This window comes from Paramacrobiotus metropolitanus, unplaced genomic scaffold, assembly GCF_019649055.1.
Source record: "Paramacrobiotus metropolitanus isolate TYO unplaced genomic scaffold, Prichtersi_v1.0 Parri_scaffold0000036, whole genome shotgun sequence".
NCBI lineage: Eukaryota > Metazoa > Tardigrada > Eutardigrada > Parachela > Macrobiotidae > Paramacrobiotus > Paramacrobiotus metropolitanus.
The window spans coordinates 407532-426332 of NW_026570256.1; the positions used below are offsets into that span (position 1 = coordinate 407532).

The 18801-nt window shown below is 41.0% G+C and overlaps 1 protein-coding gene across 1 annotated transcript; it reads right to left on the minus strand.

Annotated features, from left to right (window-relative positions):
* Positions 1-3955: 3955 nt before the first annotated feature.
* LOC129589624 (5-hydroxytryptamine receptor 1F-like) lies at positions 3956-14094 on the minus strand. The gene is made up of 5 exons (XM_055484445.1): positions 12866-14094; positions 9172-9717; positions 7846-8331; positions 7080-7185; positions 3956-4815 (listed from the first exon to the last, which is right to left on the minus strand). Exons 2-5 carry the CDS (start codon positions 9676-9678, stop codon positions 4433-4435), a joined length of 1482 nt encoding a protein of 493 aa, XP_055340420.1. The 5' UTR covers positions 9679-9717; positions 12866-14094; the 3' UTR covers positions 3956-4432.
* Positions 14095-18801: the final 4707 nt, after the last annotated feature.

Here is an 18801-nt window from a genome sequence, read left to right on the forward strand (position 1 = left end):
GTCGGTGACGATCCATACGCCGCCGGGACAGAAATGAAGGACGGTGGTTGTCCGGGGAAGCGTGGACAGATTTCTGTACTGTTCATTGCAGAATGAGTGAAAGCGTGAGTGCCGTGCGTCAGGGTGTGTAGGACGCCGTTCAGGACTTTTGTTGTTGTGTATTGCACACTATAATACTACTGCCAGATTTATCATTTATGGTCGGTAATAAAAAGTTCGTGTGCGTGCTGAACGTTCTGTTCCAGTATTTGCAGATGGTGTTGCAGGCTGGTGAAAATTCATGTTTATTCGCTTGTAACAAGCCATTAAAATTAAGTTACTTATCTGTCGTAATACAAAAATGAACGTACATAACTTTTGTAGTTTGTACATATTTTGAGTGCAATCTTGCTGGCGGCTTGGCGCAGTAAAAATTGAACAGCGAATTAATAACAAATGCCAAGATTATCAAAACCAATTGTTTAAAAAATGCATTAAAAGATAGAAAATAATAATTATTATTAACCGTAGAGATATACGAAAAATGTAGTCCATCAACCAATTGTAAAATTTTTATATTTTCATGAAAAAGAAATTCCGTCAGAAACGTCAGTTAATATGACGATTTTCATTTTTTAACTCCGTCTCAGATAGTGCAGACTGCAGAGTAACATCCAGTTACTCGCGAAAATATCTATATTACCACAGAAATCAAAAATGCACAAACATTTCCCTTGCAGACTATACACGCACAGGATGTTCGGTGAAAACAGCACACAGTTCTAACGCGCAAACGGCCAGCATCCAGTCGGTGGGTAGAAGGATCAGGTATAAATTTTGTCCTCGAATTTCTTGCGGTAGAAGGGGATCTTGTTGTTGATCACCTGCCAGTCGGTGAACAGCAGTCCCAATAACGCCGCCGCCACACCGAAACGGACGGCTGTCGGTGTCCTGCAAAATGCAAATGAAAACAACTAATGCCAGATTATTCTTAAAAATAACTCAAGCAATCGAAAGCACCACTGACAAAAACACCAATAATAAAAATATTATATGCACGTAAATTCATACCAGCAGAAACTGGAATCAGAAATAAAATACAGATCTTTGGACGCGCACTCTGCGACTGCGACTTTGTTCTCAACTTTTATGATTATCATAAAAATAATTCAAATTTTCAATTATATCCATCCGGGTTATCGACATTCCCAGCTTGAACAAGCACCACAAATAATATGAATTATCAAAAACAGTGAAACACTATTTAATTAATCTATAATATACGAGTACATGTGGAGTAATGATAGTATATTCACACTGTATTGTACATAATATGGAGATAACTGAATAATGCACAAACTGAATCACGAATGAAATATCAATCAATACGAGTACAATTTACGACATGGAAATCGCAAAATAACGTTAAAATTGTACGTATAAACTGTAAAATAATTAACACGCATGTAACGGCATGTTGAACACGTTTCTGAGACTGGTAAACATTATAAACCTTAACGCAAAGCTCGGGCAAACGGAAAACCGTTCTGCTCGTTATCGCAGAGATTTCTGAGGAAGATTTCGAGTTATCCTTGTTACACGAACAGCATCGTTTTTTTTCAAAAAGCAACCATTATTTAAAAGTTTCCGAAAAGCATCAACATATTTCGAAGTCATACAGTATAGTTCTCCTGCTTAAAACTGTTATACGGAGTACCTAATTCTTACGTTTGCTGTTCTTACGAATCTTACCATAGTCTGGCCAATTCAAAATAACGAGGTCCATAGAACCGATTGCTCTGCAATATCTCGCGCCATTTCGCAGCAACATCCATTCTTCGTTACGAAAGTTGGCTCAGATGGAAATCAATGTTAAGGAGTAATTTCAACGGGAACAGAACTACAATCAAATTCCAGTCGTAATTTCTCAAGTTGAAAAAGACGAAACTGAAAAAACTTCGAGCGATCCCATCTGCAAGCCTCGGTCTCTTAAACTGGGATATAGTGGTACTGCGCACTATTTTCTGGAAGGCGGAAGTACTGTGCATATTGCATCCTGTGAAATTGGCCACCAAAATTCAATAAACATATCGCACTTACCGATTCACTGTACTCCAACCGCCAACCGGCGCCAGCTACATTTGCGTGCAGACAGCTTGCTACAGTTAGCTCGCACCGGAAGTACGGGTACATACGTACAATACACAGATCGCATTCTATAGAATATTGTGATGGGCGGTATTTCTAAGTTTGTTTTTAATTCTTAATTTTATTACCTTGATTTTAAATCTGTATTAATGCTCCAGTTGCCGCTGACATTGATATGTACGAAGACTATGTACTGCGTGCTGCTGGAATTTTAACTGTAATGATTACTCTGCATCCAATCGTAAGTACAGCTGGCATTTCATACAATACATTAACAGAAAAAATGTACACTAATACACTAAATTAAAAATTAACTCAGAAAGTGAATAACTTTTGCATGCTCAAAAACGTGCATAATAAAGCTAAAAATTAAATACAACTAATAAACTAATAAACACGAGCGCGTGCACAGAAATGTAAGAGCGTATACCGTATAAGATACTATATTAATTACAGCTCTATATACAGTGCTATGCATGCATATCGCATGATGTATACGAAGAAGAGTAAATTTTACAACAAATAAAAATTAATAGGAAGGAATGTTGTTAATAGAATAGGTATACCGAACGGTACATGGATAAGTACTGTACACAGGTACCTCGCGGGACGTGTACAAGTACTGTACTTGTGTCAATAATTTTATATAGAATGATATGCAGTTTACTACGCACTTGAATGGCTGGCCAGTTGCATGAAGTTCAGATGATTCATATTATCGCCATTTTTTATTCCTTTCTTCTTTTGTGCACTTACTGTACATGTGCATAATTATGGCGGCGCGCTCAACTAATTTTTATAAAAACAGATAGTAGTCCTATATATTGAAGGGATCGGGCCATTTTAATAAGATTAAAGGAAGTGATAACTAGCATATCCACAATGAATACTCGGTGTCTTGCTGAGTACGTGATGAGAAAATGTATGCAAAAGTTTGATTCGCAGTTTGATTTTCATTACAATTTGTGAAATACTGGGGCCAACGTATGGTGTGATACTTCCAAACAGCTTTTAGGCCAGTCACTGCGTAAATCAGTCGAACGCATATCTGTATCTATATCAACTGCCATTAGTATATATAGGGGGAAATCGATAGCATACTATACACCTTCCCTGTACTGCTCCAGTCATCCGTATGGATTGCCACGTTATGGCAGAACAGGGGTTTTTAAAAGCGCCACATTTATACCTGCACATTGATTGCTGAAAAGTCGCTTTAACAAGCGTATCTTGAAATGCTTATGGGTGATTACCTTCAAACTGCCCTGTATTCCAGGAAACCTCTTTTTTTTTACATGAAAATTCACCAAGACCTCAGAGTTAAACATTAGAAAACGATTTTTATAAACTTCCGGCGAGTGACGCAGATGTCACCGCCCGGTGTGGCACCGTGATTTGGCTCACATTTTGAAAGTTTTCGAATCTTCCATCCTTTTGATTTTCGATTTTCGGGCAAACAAGTGGCTTCTTCTCGCAACTTTGGTTGCAAAATGAAGAATAAATTACGGGAATCAATTTAAGTGTTAAATGTGCCTTTTCGAAAAAGATTTGTGCACACTCCCACGATTCTGCCCACAACAAAATGCAAATCCTACTGTCACTGCACTGACTGCAGCACTTACAATTAGTTGATTATCACTGCCTTACACGGTACATGTACCTGCATCAATGTGCAGGTATAAATGCAGCGCTTTTAAAAACCCCTGTTCTGCCATAACGTGGCAATCCATACGGATGACTGGAGCAGTACAGGGAAGGTGTATAGTATGCTATCGATTTCCCCCTATATACACCTATAGCGGCAAATAAAAACACTCTTCTTGTTTATTGTGCATCTGACCGGTAATAATAATCTTGCCGCAGACTGATCAAACGACAAAGTGAGCAAAAAGAGAAGAAAAAAAAATTACTCCCGACAGTGCGCCATAACAATGGGCGCTTTTAGTCGATCATGAAACAGCAATTGAGGTCAACCCCAAGGGACAGTCACATCGCTCATTCTGTCACGGAAACCAGCATGATATCTTCCCCCGCTTTCTCTTTCTTTCCCATCTCCGCTTGTCCATACAACAAAATAAAGTAGGCCAAAATCAAGTTAAACCTAATTTATATGAACCATTTTTCTCTCCACAAGGCAGCATTACCATCAGTTAATGGAAGAACACGTTTCAGATACACTGTGCACTAGCCGCTTTACAGCGTCGTCGGTACAGGGAATCCCGACCGTTCGCCACATTCAAGATTACAGCCTTACGCGCGCAGTTTCCTGCAAGATTGCTATTTTTACAGCGCTGCAGAGAACTGATCACATGGAGCTTAATTCGCGGCGTTCACTGGTCGGACTGCTCAGGCTTTCGTTAACCTCCAGCAGGGGCGATTGCGTGGGATACGGGAGATATCCGGGTTTGTCGGGTCGGCCCAGTGAGCCATTGGAGGCGCGGCGCGGCCCGGTGCCGTTGGGTGTGGTCGCGTGTAAAATGTCGAGGTAGGGACCTTTGCGTGCGCCGTACACCTGCGTGGCGGATGAGCGGCGGGTGACCATCGAGGGCGAGGTGCTGGCGTCGCTGCCCTTCCGCGGGGAACGGTAAGTGGAGTAGCGCAGTGACGTCATGAAGGAGCCGGTGCGCGAGATGTCGAAGCGGTCGAAGGAACGCGGATGCGAGGCCGGTTTGCGGCAGCCTAATTTTACTATAAAAAAAAGCTGACTCAAATTCATGTAAAATATAAGACCGGGATTGCCAGTGCTTATTTATATATAAGCGGCCCGCATGGAAAAATAAAATATGCTGTATCATGTATGTACGTACTGTAGTATCGTAAAAACCTAAATTTGTAAAAAATGACATGGTTTTTTTTTATTTCGAAGACAACGGTTGCTTGGAGTGACATCATTCGATATGATTGTACAGTATAATCCTAGAATTTAAGCCCATGTTCTACGATACGCTCTTGTGCATTTGTACGATCGCAGTTGCAGTCGACCTTATTAAAATAAAAATACAAATGCCATTTAAATGCGGTTTGTCACGCGTCGCCGAAGACGCGAGAAAAGAACACCAAATAATTTACTTTAGCGAAGAATAACAATACTCGAAGTGAGACTTGTGACTCAGTTGTGGGTTGTCTTTGAAAATCAGCAATGTTTCCGCGAAAGCCGTTTTAAATACATGGACATAAAAAGGCGACACTGTCGTAGTGACCGAGTTTAAAGAGTTGTTGAAAATTGAATTGTGGACAGGGAACAAATTGCCTAAGTGCATCCTTGTCCGGGGTTAAAACGAGTGAAGGAGAATAATCTGGGAATGTCTTGCTTATACAGATACACTGCGTCCGCGCACTGCAACAGCGCACCATAATTTTTCACCATTCAATATAATTAAACGCGACAACACTGATGATGCGGACTAATGACATGGAATGTGTGCTGTGCTGAACGACGATCAGTCATCGCGGTTGTAACCGACTACTACGACAAGCGACATCTTAGCCGCTCCGCAGGCGGTTGCACATTACGTAAGGACCGAGAATCATCAGCGGCGTTTTGATCGACATTTAAGAGATGTAATCTCCGGTGCCGAGGAAAATCTTGAGGGATTTTCGTTTTTCAATACAGCCATGCTCGTCAGCGAAATGATCCGTAAATCCCGGACAATGAACGACAGTATGTTATGTAAAAAACGAAATCACTTTCTCCAACATAATCGTTAACATTTTCCCGGCCATTTTCGTCATCCGGTAATTTTTATAATCCGGAGTTTTCTTGTATATTTTTAACCGGTAAGTGTTATTGCGGAGACTTTTGATTATGTGTCGAATGTGATGGGCAGATGACGTGCTGGTGTTGTCAAGGTTAATCGATCCGTTTTCCCGAGACAACGCTCTCACGCAAAACGATGGAAATGGACGCTGTTTATGAAATCGGCTGAGCGTTGCGTATAGTGTGTGCATATCTCTGTGTATCGTCGATCTTAAGGAGTGGAAATTGATTAGTGTCAATGGGTGCGTGGCCCGCCCCCGGAACGTTGGCGTTCTTCGTGGCCGCGGGTGCCGTTCGGGGAAAGATTTGATCGCTGTACACATGCTATGGCGACTTCCGGTGCATGCACGTCCGATTGCCCGATGACGTGCGTAAGACGATCGTCTTCAAAAAATATTTCTTGCGCAATATATGTGATCATGAGCGGTGCTTGAGACGGAGAATGTCTTAAGTGAAAAGGTCAAGAGATTATTTTTAGTAACAAAGTTATCTTTTAAAAAAAAATTTTAATAATTGTTTGTACGCCTCTCCTTAATTAAAGCCATGTTTTATACTAATTGTTCCGTTAAGTTATCTAAACGGTTAGTATATTTTACTGCCAGACTTGAATAGATACGTAGGCTAGCAGTTTTCCCAAAATAAAACTTTTTCTTCGCACTTGTATAAATTTTTTGAATTTATTCTTAAAAGTAATTGGTCTAGCTTTAATATTTCTGTTTTAAAGAACAATTTTTTTTTAAAAAACACGAAGTATATTATTTGGTATTTGCATGAGTTGGCTGCTGGCGTTGTTGCGTTTTACTGTAATCGCTTTGCAAAGGGATTTGCGTCGCCCTCCCGACACGCGTTGCGCACTTATCCAACTGTGAAGCACGTGGCAGTTAGTGCCGCGGGCCAGTGTATGTAATAGGTTAATCATCGAGGGGCTTGCGACTGCGTCTTCCGGGAAATGAGTGGATATACACGCTAAAGAGCCATTCTTAGCCACGACGCATACTGCGGCTAAATTATTACGAACCCGGCGCACGCTCCCGGATAAGAAACCCCTTAAGAGAAAAGCCTTTCGCTCTAAGAATGGCGCGCACTGCCCAGGGTTGCACTTATACGCTGCATGCAGCGCCGTGCGGCGTGCTGGTTGCGGCGATTATGCATTTATGATCATATTATATACATATGCCGGCATCGTCTTACTTACCGCAGTAATATGTCACCACCGTTCGGATTTCCCGGATACGTGCCGTGTAGATAATCGGATACACCAGGAATTTCAATAATATTAGCAGATTCACGATGATATTCGTCTGTAAGAGAAAAGGAATCAGCTTCAGAAAAATTTACCCAGTAACCACTTTTCTGCAATATGTCAAATTTCACCGGAAAATGTACCGGGAGCAGCTTCTTGCGTAACTAAAATTGTTAGCAAACTTTTGTAGCAAAAAATTATTAATTTACCAAACGAATTTTATAGCAATATCCAACAAATAACCAGTCTGGGATATATAGGTTTTTGTCAAGCCACTTAACTACGCTTTGCTACAAACAACCACAGCGCTTAATATACTATGAAAAGCCATGTGAATTCCAGTAGCCATAAATTACTGCCTCTGCCCAGTAGCCAAATTTTATTCTGCCAGGAAATAACAAATTAGTGCTCTGTCTACAAGTATGGACTAGAGTGTTAAGATATGTTTGACGGACTCGTTTTGCATAATAAATAAGTCAGTACGCGAGCCTAAATTTTGTTCTTAAATGATTATCCGAAATGCACTCTAATTTTTACGCTGAAAATGTTTTCTAGCTAATAAATACGAATTATTTTCCCTCAGAAGAAACGCGTTAGCAAACTGTAGTATTGTTATTTCCTAAAATGACTCAGTCTTGACTCTTACCTACTCTGTTATTGCTGTTCTTAAAATTAAGTCTAGGTCCCGTGGGGTAATGTCTTATTGCGATGACCTTACCGGCAGCCTGATACAAAGCGATATGCTCAGGGGAATAACACAGTCATAGCACACCAGCAGGTAATTAATCACCGCCGGCAGCCAGCCAATCAGGTAGACGAACAGGATAATCAGCGTGGTGATCAGTGCCCGTGTATTACTGGCCATGCGGCGTTTCTCATCGCGATAGCTGCGCTCGGTACTGGCCAGCTGGCTGGCGGTGACGCTCATACTGCCGCTGACGCTCACACTGCCCCCGCTGCTGCTGACGTTGTTGGTGTTGTAGTTGGCTGCGCTGCAGTCCAGGGTGCTCAATTTTTTCTGGTGCAAATGGATCTCGAGGAAGACATGGAAGTACACCACCGACATCAGGATTAACGGGGCGAAGAACAGTGCGGACACGAAGAAGCGGAAGGCGAATTTGTGCGCAAAATCGTCCCTTTGACAGTATGGGGAGCGGAAGCCCTCATCGGGAATCGAGACGAAATATATGAAAAATATCACATCCTGCAATTGGGAAAGATGCACATGGTCATTAATATTCGTAATTTTTCGCATTTCTTTTTTCACAGTTATGATGTTTTTAATTTTTCGTACATGAGTGCAACAAAAAAGCACGAAATATAACTAATCCGAGCGTTTAAGAACTTAACGACAAAGACTATTGAATAACGTTTTGAAACATTAATAATGATGAGTAAATTCACGTAATGCTAAAAAAGGAAAAATTGCAAGGTATTTAAAATCCAAAGATCCACTTGTAAGCGTACGTACATAAAAACTAAGACCAAAAATAAAATCTTTTTATGATATTTTTTTGACGTTTCATGTATGTACCGATGTACGTATTACAGATTTTACGCACTCGGTTGGTACCTAATTTCAAAAGGACTGGAAGTCATTAACGCCACCGTACTACATTGTTCACTAATATTTCAAAACCATTCGGATATTATTTACATTCCTACGCTCCGGATAACGGCAATAAATAGATAATTCACTGAGATTTGCGCACGTCACGGCAACAATGATTAATAAATTATGCACTTAGTCTAAGCTAAGCTTCGGGATACATGCGCATTTTTTACTAACTTGATACATTATTCAAACGTGTTAAATTATTTTGTGCCGGAGTTTTTATTTGGGACTGCACGGCGAAAAAGTGAAAAGTGAGCACTCAGAAAATGTAAAATATCAACAAAGATGAATGCTAAAAGAACAGACAAACTTTCGCTCAATGTGGTTAGTTAAACTAGCGAAGGACGTAAGTACTTTTGTTAAGGACGAAAGCATCCCATGCACTACGAATCACGTTCAGTTATTCTGCTGCATCATATATTCTCATACCGGCAGTATCCACATCACCGCAATGCAAATGGCCGCATTCTGCCGCGTCATCCGCGATGCATAATGCAGCGGCTTCGTGATGCCCATCCAGTGATTAATGGCCAGCGCCATGAAATGCAGCGCCGAGCACACCATCCCGCTCAGCCGCAGCGCCTCCACCACGAACTGTATACACGCCCGGTACTCCATGTCCACGTGGATGTTCCAGAAGAGGATGTTGTTCACCAGGATGCCCACCCCCATGGCGGCTGCCGCCACGGCATCCGCTGCCGCCAGGGACAGACTGAACATCAGCGTCGGTGTCAGCTGTTTCTTGCGGATGAAGAACACCGTGGACAGGATCAGGGCGTTGCCCAGGAAAGCTAGGGCGCATAGTGCCAGGAACACCGGGCCCATGATCAGGTAGATGGAGGACAGGTAGCGGATGGCGCGCTCATCGGACTCAACGGTGTCGCAGCGCAGGGGACGCGCGTCGAAAAGTGTCGTGCTATTATTGGTCGGCGTCATGGTAGGCGCGGTTTAGATGGTCAGGGCACTGAGGACGATCTGTAGCAAAGGTCAAGATATTAGTCGAGCGTGGGTGCATAAATTTAGCACTCTGATGAAAAAATATTTTATGAACAAGACTTCGGTAGTTCCGCTACTTTAACAACTAACGCATTTTTTTTGTCTAAAAATTTAGTGATGATTTCGCGTTTATTCGTGGCAATATTGTAAAATCACTAATTAAAACGTGTAATTTTCTTGCTGATGTTTGTAGATTGAACAGCGTTTGTTACCATGTGCTGTAAATTTTCGCAACTTAAAAAATAATTAAACTTTATTTAGACACTTGGATAGTGTAAGTATACCAGCAGTTAGTATTCGTAAAGATTCACCGGAAAATGCCACAGCACTACGATTTCCACAATTTTCATTACGTTTCACATCTTTGGCTGCCTCTCGTATGCTCTCCTAACCGAGCGCAAAATCAGTGCAAAACGGTGCATTTATACATACGCCCATGATGGATGGACCATGGCGTTAAGTGCGACAACACAGTGCATCTACATAAGCGGAGCACTCTGGAAAATTGTTCTCCAGTCGGCTGGATACGGCGGATATACATCCGTTATGGCGTGCGGTGTATATACGTTGGGCCTGCAGCGACGCTGACAGGCGGAAGTCAAGGTAACGTTAGGGAAATGAGGCTGAGTTGGCCTAGAAACGTCGCGAGCGGGGTATTGTGCAGCCGGGAAAGCAGAGAAAATTACCCCAAATCATTATGACCGGCGTTTCCGCCATACACACAGACACACGCCCCACACACTGCACACCCCACATCCCGCGGTTTTATTGGGATTTCGGCTTTAACCGGCTGGTTAGCACGGTAAATGGGCCCGTAATTGGCGGACCCGTATGGCGCTCATTATATTGATTGTTTACACAAGCAAACGATCAGGGATAACGGGTGAAATGGTCTTCAAGTGGCCGGCATTAGCGCCAAGATGGTAAACGAGTGTAAACTGAGCCAAACTGAGTATTTTTAATGGTCAATTTTTGTGCGTGTACTTATAATACAACAGCTAGTACTGCACCGACTTCAGCAAAATTTTCGTTTGAATTTCAGGCAGACATTTCGCAGCTTGGACAAAAAGCGCCAGCTGTTCTTCTGACGCAATATTATTTAGACGTTTAAAAATACCTAAGTCTGGTTTTTAAAATTATTTAAAACACGATGAAATTATAACTACGTCCTAAAAATTAACAGATTTAGCAGGTTCCTGATTTTATTTGATTTAATATTATTCTGGGACATTCGAGTTAGCGTTCGAGAGTATGACTGGCACGCGGTAACCACTACTCTACGATTTTCCAATATTTTCTGTTTTTTGATGGGCTCCTTCTTTTCTCTGCTTACTTATCGTATAATACAAAAATGCATTTTAGCCGCGATATTTGGGCTATATTCTGAAAATAGTTTACTTTTTACTTACTCGGGCTCTCTGGCGTAATATGTTAGCTGGTAAAACATGATAGAATTGCTTCTTGTACATTCCTTAAATCGAGCAGTAAGTTTAACCGCGCACAAATAGTTAAACGAAAGTATTTGAACGCCGTTTTTTTATGGCAGTCCATGCTGTAGTATCGCCTGTTAGACCGGGAAAACGGCAATGTTTTGCCGATTTAAACGCATTACGATCGAGTAACAGCAGCCACTGGGTCAATCAATTGCCTAAATATTGACCATTTACTTCCGACACAGCTTGAAATGCGTTTGATCGTTAGTGAAGAAGATTCCCTCTCCCAAGTGTTCATTAGCTCCACTAATACCGGCAAACGATTTTACGGTATATTGTCAGTTGGGAAAGTGCGGATTAGAGAAAATTTCATTATTTCAATCGGAAATCCTGTTAACATTTTATGACTTCTTATTTAACGACTTACGAAATTTGAATAGAAAAACGCAAATAAAGCCACGTGTTAGAAAAAGCGACCAAGTGTTGTGCAATCAATCACAAAAAAGGGGAAAATACTTATGCTGCTGAGTGCGCAGGTTAAGTAATTTAAATTAAAATTATTTTAAATCGCAGTTTTGATCGAGTAATTATACCATTCAGACTTATGCATTACTGGTTTTGTTTAACTAAACTCCGTACGGATATCTGGTACTTTTTTATTTCAGTTTATAAACTAAATTTTTATACCGTTTTAATTGAAAAATACGGCAAGCTGAGAAACGAATTCGATAATCGGAGCAAGATGGTAATTAGACAGCCGTCAGCTCGCAGTTTGTCGGCTGGTGTATATATGGGAGATTAATACCGGCGACAGATGTAGCGTCACGCTCCAGAAAATGAGTTCCTGCCACGAAACGGCGTCTTAATGAAATTATTAATGATATCGTTTGTAGCGCGGCAACTGTCGCCGCGCTGCGCGGACAATCCCGCGCGGGACACATTTCTGTGGCGCAACACCGGCAACACGGGCATATTTCACATTATATACGAGACTGTGCGCCGGGGCGCTGACAAATGCCGATGCGGTAATCCGCTGCTATTGCAAAATAGGCTAATAGCACTCTTACAACGCTCATTATCATATTTCATCATCGATAATTGTTAACATTTTTTTTATTTGAATGTCAGGTTTTATGTGGAAAAGCAGGTTTTCCACGAATAAATTAGTTTTAGAATGTTATTGCACTAACGCTTATAACTATTAAAATTTAGGCGATCATTTACACAGTGAAGCCGGAATATCACTTTGAAGTTGTACGATCAAACACGCTTTATTTAACAACACATCGATAAAGCAAACAATCAATTAAAAAGCAGAAAAACAGTGGGAAAACGGCAGACGGCATAATTTTGATTGTTTACTATGAAGCAAATCATCAGACTTTACTAAAAAGAAGATGGCTTTTTTTAGATCGATACAGTATACCTTTATCGATTTATAACAAACTACCTTTTTTAGATACCTTTCTGCTACGGTTTTTTTCTCTAAAAAATACTTTGGTAAATTTAGCAACTATATTACTCTACATATAATACAAAAAAACTTGAGAAGTTGCAGTGCATTCAGCGGTAAATTCAAGGAAAACATTTTAGTAAAAACGAAATCAATTTTTTTTATTTCTGGAAGTTCAAGATTTAAAACTAAGTGTCATCTTTTCAATGTTTTTCCATATTGATAATAATGGGAAGTTTACCGTATTCCACGATGACAAATTGCTCATATTTCCGAATCCGCTCACCGCATTCCTCGTGGTGAGAATACAGGGATCAAAAGTATTTAGAACATGACCATCCCCGCACACGGAATGTGGTACACACATGCGAGCCAAACAACACCCCGTCTGCGCCCCGAATAAATATCCTCCACTCAAAATATTCGGTTTGTTGACCGTTGGGAATTCCGAAAGAAAACAAAATTCCTCAAGGGAAAAAATGGGCAAAAAATGGCCGATTGTAATGGAAGGTGAGGTAAAAGTGGAAAAGCGCAAGAGCACTGCTGAAAGATGAGCAGTACGGATTCGGTGGCTGGCAGTGGATATAATCCACACGCGTGATCTTTCGCCGCTCCGATGGGGAACTGTCAGCGTCGATTGGCTTCCAGTGTTAATTATAGCCGGGCGATGAAAATGAAATTAACTAATGGTATACAGCTGTTTTAACTGAGCCGGGAGTCGCCGGGATCTCTGCGCTGCCGCGATCAGCACTCAATCAAAAACAGAAACGGTATTACGCATAATTGACTGCATGTAATCATCGCTTACATACAACATATTCCCACATTCATCGCATCCAAGTAATTAAAAAAAATAAGTTTAATGTCTTTCTGCCACAGAAAGTACAAAATTTCCACCGATTTTGATTAGCTTTTGAACCGTTAAGAAGTTTTAATAACAGTTTAATATATGTTCTCTTAATAACGCTAACGTAAAGGTCACCAAGATTATTATCATGTAAAACTGGCGTGAAAATGCCGGTTTTAAATAACAACGCAATAAAGATAAACTGATCGACAAAAGGTCACGGTAAAGAGGGCGCAGAAGAATGAGGAAAACAGTATAAATTGCAGCGGAAGTCATGAAACAATCCGGATAATTGTAATCAGGAAATCACGGGATACGATTTCTCCGTACAATAATTTCGCAAATGCAATAATATTCCAGAATGCCGGGAAGCGAAGATCGATAGCGAGACACATTAATAAAATTTGCTGAAAAATCCGCACCAGACGGATATTGCAGTTATGACGGTGAACATCCGGTGCTGTGTGTGCGCCTAGCAGACAAAAGTCGAATAAAAACCCCCACAAACATATCCCGCGCTCCGCGCGATCACTCACACAACCGACGTAAATGCTGAATGGCAGCCCGTGCACAGCGACGACAGGACGAGCACATGCGTACTATTTTACTGTGCCTGTTGTTGTATGCAATGTACGAGTGATCTGCGTTGAATATACATGTGTGGTGTGACGTTTGTGTATTTTTATCCACGGGAACACAACACAGAACGTCTTTCCGTGACTGACTGATCGCCTGTACCGGCATCTCTCGGGTGTGTGCATCGGGTTGGCGTGTTTCAATGTCAATGTTGATAAGGATGAGTGTGGCTAAGTGTTTATTACTCTTTTTTCCTTTCTCCTTCTTGGCGACGGACGTGGAAGGGGAAGGTATATAAATGTGTACAACAGAATATGGACGTGTCTTTCCGCATTCTTTCACCGGCCTCCGATCGACGTCGCCGTGGCACGCCGGCCGGATGTATGGCATGTCAGGCCATCGGAGATTGGGGATGTTGTGCCACTCTGCAGTCTGCAGTTCCTTTTGCGGATGGATATATAGACATAATCAGCAAGCAGTGAATTTCTTTTAATCAAATTATTCGCTCTCTTTTACAGTAAAAAATCTTGTATAAAAATAAATGTACACAGTAATACGATTTGTAAAACAAAGCTTAAAAACCTGAGATCCTCTGCTTATAAAGTTAATTAAATTTAACTTCCTAGCAATTTCTGTACTTTTATTTTATTTTTTCTGTAATTTTTTTTTAACTTTAAGGTTTTGCAGTTTCTGAAAAATAAATATAATTTTATTCCAGAATGAAGGTGATTACATTTTTGCCGTTTAAAATAATTTTTTAAAAGTGTTCACGCTAAGTTTTGCTGAAAGGTCATCAACTGTTTGTGGTTTGTTTCTCACATCAAAGCAATAATTGTGAAAGTATTTAAAGGTCATGTTGTTTTGCCTTTCGTGGAAAGACCGCCAAGGACGTAAATTGTTTAAAATACCGCGACGGATCCCTTCTCCGTCAATTAAAAGTAACGTTTCGACGCAGTTGATACCGATATAATTATGTCCCGCTAATCCGCCGCTTAACGCGCCCGCACGCTGCCCTTCAAAGTCAGCGGAGCTAAATGTGAAAAGTCAGAGCGCGCCAGCGCAACATCTTCCGGCTGAATTAACAGGCTCTCTTGTCTATCAGAGTGTGGCCACGGCCAGAAGTACGTGCGAAAATCCCCTCCGCTAATCCGCGTAGATATGTGACTGTTTTAAAAATAGGGAGAAAAGTGCGCGCGCCAAGAAGATCAATGCGGGCGGGTGGGGCGGCCTGCGCGCGCGCCGGGTTAAACGGTGTTAACTATGCTGGGTAAATGCTTGCGTAATCCCCGGGTAAAATTATGCACCGGAAGTGGCGCGGTGTAATTGTTGATACGCATCGCGCGCCGAACTGATCGGGCCAGCTCGGAGGGGAAAACTGATACAGTGCGCTGTATCCTGCTGGGTGAGCAACCGAATAAACGGGATGGAATTTCACCAACACAGAAATTAAATGCCTGACACGCGGTTAATAAATAAATCAAGTACATAAACTGATGACGACACCAATAAAATCGATGCAAAAAAGTCATAAAAAATTGATTTTTTAAAAAAAACTTTGTTTAAGTTTTTTTAATTGTTTTGTTTATTGTACGATTAATAATCTATTTAAATTTATTCACATTTGTTTAATAAGCTACACAATTTTTAGTAAAAAATTATGATACAGCTGGCTGTGCAAATAGCAAATTTTTTTGGTACAGTTTAAAGGCAAAACAAAATTTTTAACCATTCATAATATTCCAGCTACAATTTCGAAGAAGAAATACGATACAGCGACCTATTTCGCCACCGTCCGAATAAACTAATTCTGACAGCTATTTCTCAGCGCACGCGCCAGTTTCCCCGTTCGGCATAAAAAAGGTCTTGTACTTAAGCAAAAGTTGGATTGATTTCTCTGACGGAAACTGCAGATGCGTAACCGGCTCTCTGTACAAGCGATGAAGCGTGTCGCTTACACAGCCGCGGCACATAACCTCCGTCTGTCATAAACCGGTAGCGTGACCTTTGCGCCTGCTGATGTCAGATGCGCCGTTTCCCGGAGAACGCGGACACTGGATATATACAGTGTCCATCTGGAACATTTCCCCGGTGAATTGGACATGAAAAGCAATCGACTAAACGTTTTCCTCCTCCATCGCGTCGCTGTCTCTCTTCGCAGCCAGTGCTTAAAGCGTATCTGTGGCCAATCAATATCGAATGTCAGATCAGATGCTACGCGTATATGTACGCCAGTATCTTGTCAAAAAATCCAAGACACAGGGCACTGTATTTTTAGACAAGCTGTGAGTATAGAGCCCCGTTATTAGGACACTATACATCTTTTCACAAGTAAATGCATCCCTAAAGACACTGCACACTCTGCGCATTCCCTGGGCAATCCTCGTGTCTGCTCAATTGGACCTGAACACATTTAAGCCAGTTTCCGTCTATCCTGGTGTTGTTCCTTTTTTCTGCGCCAGAAAAGCGGGGATCAACGCAGGGAGGCCGGGTATATAGAACGGAATCAGGATGTGATGGAGTAAATATGAAATTACATTTGCATAATTTGACTGCTGCTTAGAGGCGGGGCGGATCGATCGGTGTTGGGTTGTTTTGTCCCCGCGCGTGATAGTCGGAGTACTTGTTAAATAATTTTCTCCAAGCGGCCTTAATTGACTTTATTGTGTTTCCCGGGTGGGCATTTTGTGTACAGTCAATACAAAAGCGATAAGATTCACATCTGTGAAACATCTAGCATCTAGATCTCGTAAATAAGAAACGGTAGTTGCTCAGGCTCTGACAAAATTGGCATTTTTTTTACTTCCTTCGCTGAATTGTGAATAATACGGACTTGTATTTTTTTATTATGAGACCGATTGCAATTTGTCACATATATTGCCGTAGCGCATATGAAGGAGCGATATTGCATTACAAATATTTGTATAATACAGCTTCAGTGATTTTATAATACCTATAATATGGGAACTGGTATTGGTCAGATATTGCCCTTATTAAAAAGTATTTACATGATACAAAACAACTAGACCCAAAACTACAGGATTTAATTTCTACATATCAGGAATTGTATTAGGCAAGTAAAACGGCCACCAGAATAAACGCTATGTATCAATGTGTAGCAAATTACCAGCACTACTGTATATGTGTGAAGACTTCTCTTGGAAATAGAGCGACTTTAAGCTGAAAATCCGGTCTAAAGTCAAGCTGATGCAAAAGCGAACTGGTAACAGCTTGACCAAATTTGGCTTTTAAATCAGCCATTAGGACAAGGCCGGGATCAATGGGACGTGACCATGCGACCTTGATTTTCGTTAATAGCATTTTCAGTATGCAGCAACACGGGCGGATGGGGAATTTGCATACAGCGTAGTATCCTATTATGCAGAATGGAAACAGCCGGTAACTACTGAAATTATTGCTTGCCGCGGATAAAATCGCAACAAACGCGTTTAGAAATGGCGCTTTGAATCCGACAACGGCGCTCAGCTTATGGCAAAATGTTACCAGAATATAAAGTCATTTAAAGGATGTAAAATACTGACACAATCCATGACCTTCTTTATGTAATTTGTATAAAAAAGAAAAATATCTCCATTGGATTGCAGCTTCATGATTAATTTATTTTCTGCCAAGTATAATACGGTAGTACTGATTTCTGTTTTCTCCATTTTCCATCAGTTGACCACAGGAATACCCCATTATAAGTGAATAAAACCTGTAGGTTGCTTCAATCAAGTGCCCTACCAATACCTGACAAAGTTACAATGATCACAATTGTCGTAAAGTGTCCACCATCGTTGGCGTTGGTTGACCTTAGCAGTGATAATCAACGGCGCCCGGCGTCTGGCTACGTGGATGTGCATTTTAAAGATAATGCTTTGTATATATGTACATAATTATTAAGTTAAAATCATCGAGCGCCCCGTTATGCTAGTGCTCCCCATAATTTTCTGAACACACTTTTTTGTTTTAGGCTACATTAACCTTTTAGTGACCTTTTAGTACGCAGCTTGAAACGGTTGCCATGGCTGTGGTATACTGTTATTCACAGTCAAACTTTATGGCTCTTGTATTGTAATCTGACGCCACAAACCGCAGTGTCGGACGAAAACGGGGACATACGACATAGTAATAACGTCAGGCGAGTGTTAAATTGTACAGAGCGAAAGAATAAAAATTTGCTCTCTTTTAAAACATTCATTGATTTTGTAATAGTGGACAGACTGTCCTTTTTTTGAACAGCAAAGTAAAATGTAGTAAAAGGACGCCAGTTGTGTTTTCAAACAGAAATCGTTCTTATACAGGATGCTCCATTTACAAGTGGACCGAAAATGACTTAATTGGTATCAGTTTACGTTTTTGTAGGCAGCTAGAAGTATATTATAAGCACCTGACAACTTCTCGCACGTTGTGGGAAATGGACGTACGTTGTGGACAAACCGCACAGCCATCCTTTACGAAATAAAAGAAGACTTCGGTGAGGACCAAATATCCACAAATAAGCATAAAAGAAAATATTATTACCCGTTGACGTAGATCTACATCCGCACATATTGTCGCGGTGTACGTACACTGGTTTCGAAGAGGTCTCGAACTTGTTAATTTAAAAAAATATGCAAATCTCATAAATCCTAAGAATTTTATGAGCGTAAGAATTGTAAGAAACCTAAGATACTAAGAAACCTAAGAAGTCTGAGAAACCCAAGAAACCCAATAAACCTAAGAAATCTGAGAAATCTAAGAAAGTTCAGTCACGG